The following is a 12701-nucleotide window of genomic DNA, read 5'->3' on the forward strand; positions in this document are numbered from 1 at the left end:
TTATTTTATAACAACTATTATGATGCTCCAATTACGTGCACTTTGGCGCTGTAATCACAATATTAAAAAAAGAAGTACGTTGACTGAGCTAATTTCGCCATCTAGTGCTCAAAAAAGAAATAATTGTGAGTTTTAGAAGTGTAGGTTCTTGAAATCTATTCTATGTTCAACTATCTAACTATGAAATATAGCGTTAGTGATGATAGCCGGTGTGTATTGTCAAGATCAAATAATAACTTTAGGAAGTTTTATTTATTTGTGTAAAATAATTGTTGTAATTTTATTTGTTACATAGAAAAACAGATTCGATTAATCATCACCATGAACAAATCATAAAAAATGCCCAAAGTAGCTAAGGTAAAATAATTTTTATACATTAGTATATTTTATTTTATAATTATAAATTATACCATACGCTTCACTTATAATTGTAATACTTATTCGCAATTTAAATCATTTTTAGGTGAAAAATAAAGTACCTGCGGAAATTCAAATCACAACAGAACAGCTATCAAGAGAAGCAAGGAGAGAAATTTGAAAATGTTGCCTCCTGTAAAAATAATGATAAAATCTTTATATGATGTTAAACCTACCAATAATTTAACATAGAGAATAATTCATTTACATGTACTTCCTTTTAGCCATCTAAGTAAAAAATATCAGATCCCCATGAGTTGGTTGATTATCAACATCGAAAACAAAAGATGTATAAAGATAATATACATAAGAATCGTATGGTTATAACGAATTGAATAAAATATGCCGAATAAGATAAAAGTCAGAAACAAATACAGAGAGCAAGGTACTTTGCATACAAAAGTAGTACATTTTATAGTATTAGTTATGTTAGAAATATTTCAAGGTTTTATATGTATATTTTAGATCTATATATGAATGTGCCTTAAATCTTGATTACAGTAACATTATATATTACATAATATTATTATGGTTGAAGTATATTGAAATGGAAATGCGTAATAGACAAATAAATCATAATGTTTTTCGATTATGTGAGATTAGTAGAATTCAAAGAAAATCCTAATATTGTAAGAGAAATATATAAACGAACTACAACAAATGTCTCTCCTAAGTAAGTTAAAATACTTACATTTTAACAATTTTAAAGTTATATTTTGAAGTTTTTTTCCATAAAATAAATTTTGTACAGGAGAAGCAATATTGGAGACAATATATCTATCTGTGGATAAATTATGGTTTATACGAAGAACTTGACACGGAAGGTATAGATAAATGTCAAATTTACAGGTACCGTTTTTTTTATATAAAATTATTGTTATATATATTATAAGATATAATATTTATAATATTTTGTTACATATAAAGATATAACTTTCTATTTTTTTATTTTTTTAAACCTGTTTAGAACTTATTCCACATAAATGCATTTTCTAAGATATGGCTATTTTATACATATTTCAAAATACAACAAAAAAATTTGACTGTAGCGAGAAAAACATTGGTATGCTATTATTATAACAATTTTTTTCTTATTTATAAGTTTTGAATTATTGTATTTTTAAATATTTAATTTCATTTAATTTAGAGTATGGCACTGATGTTTGTCCCAGAAATAAATTGTATTGTGATTACATTGATTTAGAGATACAACTTAGAAAATTTAATAGATGCAGGATTCTGTATGAAAAATTCGTTGAATTTAGCCCTGGAAACTGCATAACGTAGATAAAAGTAAACTAACGTAAACTAACGTAGATAAAAAGTAAACTTTTCCTATAGTTACATTTATCTTATTTTTTATCTTATATTTATTTACTTATTATAATGCTTATATAGTATAAAAAATTAAAAACTTTATTAAGATACATTAACCATGTTAGAGCTATTTATGAACTAGTTGTATTTCATCTAAGATAAGTTATATTTCTACAAATTGCAATTAAATATAATTAAAATTGTATTTTTCTTTTATTTTTATTTTATATCAAAATCATATTTAATATCTCTATTATTTTTATTATTATTTAAATTGGATGTGCCTAAACTTTTATAGAAATCATATATAACTTTTGATATATTTCATATATTTAATACTAGACTACTATTTGAGAGATTATTAGAATGAACTCTTCATGTCAAAGTAAGTTTGATTTTGTGATATGAATATAACAATTTACAAATATTTTAATACATTATATTATAGGTTTGGATAAGGTATGCTAAATTTGAATTAGCTAATTTTCCATCGGAAGATAATATTGATAATGTTACTTTAGTTTATAGAACTTTTGAACGTGAGTATGATGCATTACGTTAAATGAAGAAGACGAATTGTTGGAGAAGATGGAGTATGTAGATTAATATTAAATAGTTTTGGAGGAATTTAAATTAAAACAACATTAATCTTTTTTATCATTTCAGAGTGATGGATAGGAAAAAATATTCAACTTTGTATTTCCGGAAAACAAATCCCAAAGATCAAATCTTAAATTCTTGGCATTAGTGAAAGTATGAATAAAACAAATCATTTCTAGTGAAATTGTTCAAAATGGAAATAAATAATTAGAATCGAACAATTAAAAATAAGCTATATCTTTTATATTATTATAATATTAGAATGTCCTATAAGTTTTTTCTGCGCCACACTATGTATGACCTCGAGCCGGCTATGTTAGTAAACATGTAGGTTTATCTATTGTCCCTTTATGGCATCAATTTCAGTCATCTCGCAGCTTTTTCAAAGTACGTTTCGTTGGTGACAAAGTCTCCTTTAAAATCTTTTTCTGCGCCGTTCAATATGAATAGCCAACAGAAGCATTTGCGGCATGTAATACTTCATTACTTTAAAAAAGGTCCTGCAAAGAACACTGCAGATGAGATTTGCACCGTTTATGGGAGTAGTACTACAACTATTAGAACCGTCCGCAATTGGTTTAAGAAATATAGAGCTGGCAATTTTGATTTGAAAGATGAAGACCGCAGCGGACGCCCAGCAACGATGGATACGGACCTCATCAAGAGTATGCTTGTTGAAAATTCGCGATATGGTGTGCGCGAGATAGTGGATGCCATTAACATTCCCAGAATAACGGTACATAATCATTTAATCAAAATGGGATATGTGAATCGGTATGAAGTCTGGGTTCCACGCCAATTGATAGAGACCGACCTTATGAATCACGTTTCTACATGCAATTTGCTTCTTCAGCAACATGAAAAAAATCCTTTTTTAAAGAGGCTTATCACTGGAGACGAGACTTGGATTTTATATCAAAATGTGCATCGAAAACGCACTTGGTCTAAGAAAAATCGATCTTCAATTGTTACGAAACCATTTGTGACTTTATCCAAAGTTCTTTTGTGTATTTGGTGGGACTAGAAAGGTGTAGTGTACTACGAACTCCTTCCACAAGGTGAAACGATCAATTCTGCAAAATATTCCAATCAACTCGATAAATTGAAAGCCACCATAGCTGAAAAACGGCCAGAATTGGTGAACCGACGAGGTGTCGTTTCTCATTACGACATAAAGTAGCATATTCAACGCAAGATCACATGTTGCATTGACCGTAAGACAGAAACTCTTACAGTTTGATTGGAACGTTCTACCTCATCCTCCGTACTCCCCAGATCTTGCTTCATCCGATTATTATTTGTTTCTCTCGTTAAAAAATTCTCTCTGTGATAAACGTCACAAATCCGAGAGCAAAATAAAAACGCACCTCGATGAATATTTTGCAAGTAAGTCTTAACAATTTTGGAAAGAGGACATAATGAGGTTTCCTGAGAAATAAAATAAGGTAATAGAGCAGAACGGTTCAAATATAATAAAGTAAATCAACCTCAAATTTTATATCATGTAAAATAAGTAATATACGTATTATGTACAATTTTATAATTACCTAATTCATAAAATTAAAAAGATTAAAAATTATCCATTGATATTTTTTTAATACAAATACAGTTTATAATTTATAAATAAAAAATAATTTTTTGTAATTTATATTTAAAATCTTTATATCTAAAATCCTTATATTTAATAACATATATTTAAAAGTGATAATATAGAAGTTCTACAATATATTTAATTACAAATATTAGTAAACGATTTGATATATTTCTATCATATAACATCTCTGTTGGTTAATTCTCTTTATAATTTATTATTTTGTGTGGTTCTGATTAAATTTACGGTGGTAAAAACAGATATTTATCATTATTACTATATTTACCACCTGCCGGTAAAGAGATTTTTTAAACATATAACAGTTGGTAATTGTGGTTTATTCTTCTAATCGGTTGGTAAATGCTTCCATATAATCTAGCCACATGTTCTTTGTTGATGATGTGCTTATCGTTTTTGACGGATTGTGGAATTTTAATTTCCATGATCATGTTTTTTCCGCGAAATTTATTTTCATTTGCTGTGGAAGTCATTGAGTAATGTCAAATAACAATCATTAGAAACACAAGGTAAGAATTTCTATACAATTTTTTCTTATTAAATAAACGTTTAAAATTAATAGAACATAATAATAATGAGCTATCAAATTAAAACTCTGATCATAAAAATCATCTACGAAAAATATAATTTTTGAAACTTTCATATTATAAAAGTAAACATTAGCATAAGAAGATTAGTATTTTCTATGTTTATGTAAGAAATGATATATAGCTCATCTCGTTATTATTCTTAAATTGATAAATCTTTAAGCATAATATAATCATTCAATTTGAAATTTTGTTCGTAGATAAGATAATTAAGCATAATTCAATTAACATTAAAGCTATCATTTTGTATGCATATTAAAATTATTTTCTATAACAATAAAATACTTGATGAAATTAGATTAAGTCCTATATTATGTGAATATATATATATATATATATAAATAGAATGCAGCATGTAAATTAGAAACTTGATTTTGTCATTGCAGGTTATTCAAAAATGGATTTAAATCATGATAAAATAAAATTATATTGTAATTTCATATGCTATATTATATCAATCAAATTTATTTTGAAATAGTAAATACAATGCGATGACTGAAAGTTTCATGGCTTTTACTTTATATTAAAATTTCTATGTAAAAGTACAATTTTTGTATAAATATATAGTCTATACAAAAATTTTTCATATAAAATTGTTAATCTTTGAACTATTAATAATATTAGAAATCATAACAATTGTAAATAATATAGGATGAGTACATATATCAAAAAGCAACAAAATAATCTCTATGGATTGGATTTATATTGGATTACTATTTCATATAAGCATATTAGAAACACTTAGCTCAAAAATTATGAAAATGCATTTTTTATAAATTAGTAGTCAAATAAGTTTTTTCAAAATGAAATAGTACGTACATCAGACAGTTAGTATAACTATATACTATGTATCAGAATTAACTGTTTAAAAATGTGATATATATATTTAATCTATTGGTTAAATATGAACTTAATCTCAATCAATATTTGATATCAATATGACTATAGATATAAAGATGTACAAAATTATGTATATATACATTCTGTAATATAACCAAGTATTTTTTTCTCTTCTAAACAAGACCTTATTTATTTCTTAAATGTAGCTGAATGGGCTCATTTTTCATAGTATATATGATAATAATATAATATATATAATGTAATAAAAAAGCAATTAATCACTTTTTAATCTTACAGAATTTTCATACTAAATCATTCTGTTATGTTTTAGATAATAAGACAATAAAATTTTTGATAATAAAATTAAATACAATAAATAATAAATATGTAAGTTCTATTATCAAATAATGTTTGATAATAAGTTTCATGACCTTTATTTTCCTATGATAACCTATACATTATATTTTCAGTTTCAACATAATAATTATCGTATTATATTCCTGTTAGCATTGAAATAAAGTATCAAAAACATTTTTACCTCTCACAAAATTATTTTGTAAAATTTTAATAGAATCAATTTGTTTATTCGATTAACTATATATTTTTAATAAAATGAATGTCAACTATGAAAGTGACTTATAATTAGTTAGAAATTATAAAAAAAGAAACATTTTTCACGTTCTGCAAAAGTTAGAATTTTAATAAAATTAGTTCAAATATTTCATTAATTTTTAATATAAACATACTTGTAATTAATTAGGTGCTATTTTAAAAACATTTAAGTAAATTTAGTTTGAAATTTTAAACAGCACTTGTCTCACTAATCTGAATAAGAAAAATATATATATATGGCGTTAAAAAGTTGAATGTTCTTAGAACGTAACAGAATATGAAATTTCATTGAACTTCAAGATAATTGATAATTAAATTTTTACTTTAATAAATTTGATATTATCAAAAACATATCAGCGATGGGTGATATAAATTCAAAATCAATTTTTTTTTAATTGTCAAATTTAAAGTAGACAAAGTTTAAAAAGCGCGGATAGGAATAAGAAACTCATATTTATATAAATTATTTCTGCGATGTAATCGATCGTTAAAACTAAATTCTTTTATTTATTTTTATAATTTTTCTTAACTCTTTTTTTTCTCAACTAAATTTTCTAAGTTTTTCTATCAATAATTGTTATCTCGCTTTGCGATCTTTAACTATTAAACCAATAGTGAATATCAAAGTCAAAAATCTTTTAAATATTATTTTCTTTTGTTCTACGACGCGATAAATTCTATTTTTTAATTGGTAAGAATCGATTATACGATACTTTTTCTTCTTCTTTTGTTTCTTTTCTTGCGGACGTTAGGTAGTAAGTTCTTTGTTTATTATAATCTATGTTCCTCTAAGTTTTACATATTCGCGGTGTTTTATCGATCTCTGAATTACTTTTTTCAATTAAACCTATAGATTGGTTAAGTTTATTTGAATATAGATATTTTATATAGAGAGTATCCCATTTAAATCAATTCCTGAATATCTGTAATAATACAACCAATATCTACGATGATATAAAAAAGATTTTTTTATTATCAACAATTACGCAGATATTCGAGAGGATTGATTTAAAGGAGACACATTGTATTATATTATATAGATATTGAATGTAAATTAATTATAAAATGTACACATTTCAAGTGAGAAGACCAAGCGATCTACCACTGCGTCAGTTACATTGATGAATAATATTTGTAAATAATATTGCTAATTATTAAGTAATTAATGATTTTCGTCTTTTTTTTTTTTTTTTTATAAAAGTTTTTATATCATATAATATCTAAATCTTTTATTCCTTTGTTCTATGCTATTGTATTTTCAGAAAAATGGAATGTATTTGGAATGAATTAGAAAAATTCTATGGATCACAAGTAGCAACGTTAGTTAAATAATATTTTCACTTAATCAAAAATTAAGAAATTTAAAAATTTTTTAATAATATCGTTTTTCTTTCAAATCAGATATTGTAAAGGCAAGAACTTAATACTTGAGAAAATAAAATGTGGTGCAATTAAATTGCATAATTGTGCGGATCTTATGGAATGTTCAAGAATTTTACAAGATGAAAAAGAACAACCCTTATTTTCTGATTTTTTGGCATCACAGTTTGGTATTTCAAAACTGCCATCGAAAAGTAATAAATCGAGAATAAATTCCAGTAAAATTGAAATTTCATTCGATTATAATATTTTATTGTTTTCAGAAGAAACTTTAAGTAATGAGAGAAAAATCAAAGAAGAAAATAATCCTTATCTTAGAAATATAAATTTAAAAGTTGTATTAAAAGAAAAATCTAATTTCATATCAACTAAACCTGTTTCGAACAATTGTATTCTTGATACAGCCCTATTTGTTAGAGACATATATAATGATATAATTAAGATGAAAGTGAATAGATTTGATGATACAGAAGTCGACCAGAATTATTCTAATCAGTTAATGTTTATCTTGAAAAATTTTCAAAAAAAACATAAGAATTATTCATATAATTTTCATTTAAATAATATATTGGAAAAGAAAAATACAAGAGGATATTATGGCACATTAACACAGTCATGGAAACAAATTGATGAAATTGAAATAGACATAAAAAAAATTAATTATTTTTTTAATAATATTTTAATTAAAGTAGTGCCTTTGGAATTATTTGGTTCCTACAAAAATATAGAAGTTATTCGCAAGCTGATTTATTGCATTCTTAAGAGTGCAAGATTTCAACCAATATATTTAAAATCATACATTAATAGGTTAAATGTAAGCTTTCCTCATTATTTCAACTATATTAATCGTTTCAACCATGTATAAAATACTTAGAAGATTATATAAATATTTTATGTTTCAGATTGACAAAATTGAGTGGTTGAAATCTTTTAAAGAGGAATCGGTTAAGTGGCTCATTATCAGTAAATTAATTTATTGGTTCATTAACAAATATATATTATTAATTGTTAATAGGAATTTTTTTTTAACAGTACATCCTGCTGCCATTGGCAAAAGGTTGTACATTAAAAATGGTAAATGGAAAACTATAAGAAAACATTTTGTCAAAGACAGAATCAACAAAAAAGTTTTTATTAATGTTTTTGAGAACAAATGGCTTTCTCCAAAAAGCGAATTCAGGCTTTTTCTAAAACACTCTGGTTTGAGACCAATAGCGAAAACTAGGTATATTTGGATCGATTATTTTTATTTATGTGATTTTTGTATTTTACATCATTAAGTAAATTTACAACTTATAGTTATACTAGCAAAGAAGAAGATCATATGACTATATTATTGAAATTCTTAAGACAGCTGTGCGTTACACATTACGGGTTGGCATCAATGTCACAATTTCGAGATAAATATAAAGCTATCGTTTATAAAAGAAATAATTATGATTGCAATAAAATGTGGCTAGTATCTTGTGACATAGATGATGCTTTTAGTTCAATACGATTAGGTACAATTATAATCTTCTAGTTATTATATATGTTATGGCCTAAATAATTAATACAGGTATTATAAATATAGACAAATAAAATCGAGCACTATAATAAACTTATTATAGAAAACTCTAAAAAGACGTAATCTTAACGTTACAATTTATTACAATACTTGATTTTGTTTGTCATTATACATAATGATCGTATTAATAACTTAGTCCATAACATATATACTGATTATTCATATATTTATTATATATATATTTTTCAGATAAATTAAATAATATAATCAAAATTTTGTGTGAAAATCTTCCAAATAAATTGGGCCTTAAATGGATGGCATTTTTGCCTATTAAAAGTAAAACTGGAAATTTAAGATTTGAACAATATTTTGTTGATTTGTATGTAGCACTACCGATTGGAACAATTCATGCTCCTACGACTATAAGTATGAGTAAAACGCATATTACTCATATAATGAAGCAGAATTTGTTAGACGATATAAATAAGTGCATATTTGGTCAAAAAGTATGTAATAACAAATCGTCCATTTTTATATGTAATGATACCAGAATTAATAATTTTTTTCTTTTTGTTTTAGATAGAAATAAAGAAAAAAAAATATTTATTAAATAAAGGTATTCTACAGGGTACGATTCTTTCAAATGTATTTTCTGATATATATTATAATTACATATATCATCAGCGAATGTCTGAATTTATGCAATCCGGCATATTATTTCGATATGTAGATGATACATTGTATATAACTGAAAATAGAGAGTCTGCTGAGAAGTAAGATAAATTAAATATAGTTAATAATAATCCTATATTATGATTACTATATCGTATATTACGATTTATATATTTTTATAGATTTATGGAAACAATAAACAAAGGATTTCCTGAATACAATTGCAGCTTCAAACAATCCAAAATACAGACTAATTTGCCTCATAAAAATAATTATACTACGAATGAAATAAAATTCTTAGGATATAAAATAAATTGTGATAGTTTGGAATCTTTACCATATTTTAAAAATGCTCATCCTTCTCATTTATTTACACTTGCTATGAAAAATAAGAAATGCGAAGATGCTACTACGTAAGTACTATTTACAGCTTTTAAAACATACTTAAAAAGTATTTCACAGTACTTTGAATAATTGAACTTTTTATAATTATTCATAGGATGTTCAAACAAAGAATTACTAATCACTCATATCTTAGATTATCAAAAATTATATTATATGATCCAACTAAGTGTATACATCGTTTAACAGTTTTTGTAAAACAAATATCTATTATGCAAGCATGGCGAGCTCTTATGTTTATACAAAAACTATTTGGTGATACACATAAATTATATACAAATTATCAAAAGATTTTTCTTATTATTAAGATAAGTAACAGAAAAATTGTAACAGCCATTTTAAATCATTGTATGGAAGGTACGTTAAAAAGTTCAATTGAAGATACAGATTTTTAAGCTTATTTCATATATTTTTATATTAAACAGATATACAAAAGAAAAGTAATTTTAATGGAAACAAAATGAAACAAAAAATTTTTATATCATTGTGGACTGCATACAAACGAATATTTTCCAATGATACAGTTATATATAAGATATTTATTGATTTAATCGAAAAAGAAATGGAAAATCGGCGGAGATACATCGGAAAAAAATATATGGCCTAACCCACAAGAACATATCGGCGATTTCTTCATAAATATCATTTTTTTTTTTTTTATAAAAAACTTTACATGTATAAAATGTACATCTAAAACACTAATACGTTTTTATTTAATAATAGGTCCAATCTGCTTTATTATTATAGCTTGATACTATCTCAACATAATTTTTATCAATTTTTTAACATGATACAAATAGTGATACAAGTAGTGATATTTGATGAATACAATCTATTAGAATTCTTAATATTAAAATATGTTTTCCGTTAAAGTTGTGTTTCATTCATACATTAACCATTTTGTATACTCAATATTCAACTCGAAGAACTCTGTTCTTTTTCATGACATAAACAATTCTGAGAGAATTTTAGCAAACATATATTGGAAAAGATTTTATATGTTTAAATTATCACAATCACTCTCTCAGTAGGTATCAGTTGTCAAAAACAAAGCTGACGCGCTCTTATGGAACAGATCGTAAATATATTTGTTAACATATCAGAAGATCAATTGATCATTTAGAATTTTTTGGAAATCCATCGAAAGAAGACGGAAAAAAACTTCAATCAAGTAGAATATGATTTATAGTTATATAAACTATAATATAAATATATATGTATATATATATAAGTATTCACTAATTATTTTTAATAAAACATTTGATAAAATCTTGTTTTTTGTCGCAAATTTATATATTAATTAATACATGTGTATAATAATGCGAAGAGACTCGCGTTATTCGATAATATGGGAATCATTGATGCTATTTCGTCATGAAGTGCGATTTCTAATGCGATTCAGCGAAGATAAAAACTGAGCAATCTCTGTGTATCATACCAAAATTGTTCAATTTTCCAAAATTGTCCACCCAACAGAATAATTGGATGCACAGTTCGATAATTGATGAATCCTGTAGCCAAAATATTAAGTAATTCCACGCTTTATAGTCGTCCAAAGAACAATTTTCATGGATGAAAAATTTAAGTTAGCTGTGAAATCTGGCCAGACTTTATATCGACTATTAAAGAAGATTAGTGAAATTTGTAACAACTGTATTTTTGAATCTTCATTTTGATTATAAAGAGATTGTTGCCGATTTCATTTTCGATTGAACACGAGTGGCAGATTGCGGTTCTGCTTTAGCTATTAGGTCTTGCACGATCAACAGTGTATCTATATATTCGTTTTCAAAATTGAATTTCTTGTCCAAATACTTTGTCCAAGAAGAATTGTGTCCAAATACGCGTCCGATTCACAAGTCGCAATGAAAAAGGCACAAAGCTAAGACACGAACTTTGTCCTTCACAAAATACATATACCGCATTTCTACAAATTAATGGAAGAATGCAATATTTTTGTTGATTCTTGGAAAAATCATGAGGGAGATACGTGATAAAAGAGGGAGACACGTGCACTTCGTGAATTTAAAATTGTAACAATACTTTTTACGTATTTAAATACAATTATACGATATTCGTATGTCATTAATCGTGCATCGTTAATTATGCTGATTATTTTTAACAACTAATGAAAGCAGTCATTGCCTTCACAGGTTACGATTGTAGTGGTGCTTCATTGAAAATGATTACATTCTTACTCTTCGATGTAGCAGATTGAAAAATATAAAACATTCAAATAATAAACAATCTATGTGCATTTATTACAATTTTGTGAAAAAAAGAATAAAAGAATAAAACACATGTTGAGGTAGATTGAACGATATTCTACTGTAGGATGTACTCGCAATCATCCATAATAGACGAGTATACCTTTTTCTTACTTAGGCATCAATTATGCCAACAATTACACTCCATTGGAAACCTTTGTGGAAAAGTTAGAAATGTGAAAACGCTCAAGTTTTATTAATGAAAATGTTCAATCTTACAACTCATTCTAAGAGTATATATGTACATACAAATTTCATTAGCATGTAACATCGTTAAAAGAATAATGCAAATCTCGCTTATCTGCACATCGTTATGAGGATATTTAAAAAATAACCGATCTGCCTAAAATTTAGAATAGGAAATAAATCGATGCCTTTCTGCATTTACGGATCAAATTCTCGTTATCCTATCGCGTCGTTATCAACATTCTATTATTCCTTTAACCTTAGGTAACCCATGCGCTTATTTAATACCTTCGGAGATATAAACA

The 12701-nt window shown here is 25.5% G+C and overlaps 2 protein-coding genes and 1 long non-coding RNA gene across 7 annotated transcripts; 2 read left to right on the forward strand and 1 right to left on the reverse strand.

Moving 5' to 3' along the window:
• The first annotated feature begins 209 nt into the window (after positions 1 to 209).
• LOC118448504 (histone-lysine N-methyltransferase SETMAR-like) lies at positions 210 to 3358 on the forward strand. 3 transcript variants are annotated; one of them, XM_035881846.2, is made up of 9 exons: positions 210 to 357; positions 464 to 552; positions 642 to 802; positions 883 to 1090; positions 1169 to 1266; positions 1385 to 1480; positions 2077 to 2327; positions 2401 to 2721; positions 2832 to 3358. In XM_035881846.2, the coding sequence occupies exons 8-9, from the start codon at positions 2685 to 2687 to the stop codon at positions 3356 to 3358; spliced, it is 564 nt and encodes a 187-aa protein (XP_035737739.2). In that variant the 5' UTR covers positions 210 to 357; positions 464 to 552; positions 642 to 802; positions 883 to 1090; positions 1169 to 1266; positions 1385 to 1480; positions 2077 to 2327; positions 2401 to 2684. The 3 variants fall into 3 exon arrangements, with proteins under 3 accessions (XP_035737739.2, XP_085518314.1, XP_085518315.1); XM_085662188.1 differs by having other exon boundaries at positions 2183 to 2327; positions 2401 to 3009; XM_085662189.1 differs by lacking the exons at positions 2077 to 2327; positions 2401 to 2721; positions 2832 to 3358 and adding an exon at positions 1565 to 2013.
• LOC146872449 (uncharacterized) lies at positions 2727 to 3127 on the reverse strand. The gene is made up of 2 exons (XR_014983147.1): positions 2990 to 3127; positions 2727 to 2834 (listed from the first exon to the last, which is right to left on the reverse strand). It is a non-coding gene; the product is annotated as an uncharacterized LOC146872449 (long non-coding RNA).
• Positions 3359 to 4294: 936 nt separating the features above from the next.
• Positions 4295 to 11092, forward strand: Tert (telomerase reverse transcriptase). Of its 3 annotated transcripts, XM_035881859.2 has the most exons (12): positions 4295 to 4452; positions 7064 to 7116; positions 7245 to 7301; positions 7384 to 7556; positions 7626 to 8176; positions 8265 to 8587; positions 8662 to 8864; positions 9119 to 9375; positions 9449 to 9642; positions 9724 to 9954; positions 10041 to 10300; positions 10369 to 11092. In XM_035881859.2, exons 3-12 carry the CDS (start codon positions 7249 to 7251, stop codon positions 10548 to 10550), a joined length of 2427 nt encoding a protein of 808 aa, XP_035737752.1. In that variant the 5' UTR covers positions 4295 to 4452; positions 7064 to 7116; positions 7245 to 7248; the 3' UTR covers positions 10551 to 11092. The 3 variants fall into 3 exon arrangements, with proteins under 3 accessions (XP_035737752.1, XP_035737751.1, XP_035737753.1); XM_035881858.2 differs by lacking the exon at positions 7064 to 7116; XM_035881860.2 differs by lacking the exon at positions 7064 to 7116 and having other exon boundaries at positions 7629 to 8176.
• The last annotated feature ends 1609 nt before the right edge of the window (positions 11093 to 12701 follow it).

Source organism: Vespa mandarinia, chromosome 17 (genome assembly GCF_050613455.1).
Source record: "Vespa mandarinia isolate Hongniang chromosome 17, ASM5061345v1, whole genome shotgun sequence".
Taxonomy (NCBI): domain Eukaryota; kingdom Metazoa; phylum Arthropoda; class Insecta; order Hymenoptera; family Vespidae; genus Vespa; species Vespa mandarinia.

What these genes read in the sequence shown, in the direction of transcription:
- LOC118448504 (XM_035881846.2), top strand. Translation starts at nt 2,685, where the DNA reads ATGGCATCAATTTCAGTCATCTCGCAGCTTTTTCAAA. An exon ending in CATCTCGCAGCTTTTTCAAA is followed by an intron (nt 2,722 to 2,831) that starts GTACGTTTCGTT and finishes ACTTTAAAAAAG; the next exon opens with GTCCTGCAAAGAACACTGCA.
- Tert (XM_035881859.2), top strand. Translation starts at nt 7,249, where the DNA reads ATGGAATGTATTTGGAATGAATTAGAAAAATTCTATGGATCACAAGTA. An exon ending in CATACATTAATAGGTTAAAT is followed by an intron (nt 8,177 to 8,264) that starts GTAAGCTTTCCT and finishes TTTATGTTTCAG; the next exon opens with ATTGACAAAATTGAGTGGTT. An exon ending in AGACCAATAGCGAAAACTAG is followed by an intron (nt 8,588 to 8,661) that starts GTATATTTGGAT and finishes TACAACTTATAG; the next exon opens with TTATACTAGCAAAGAAGAAG.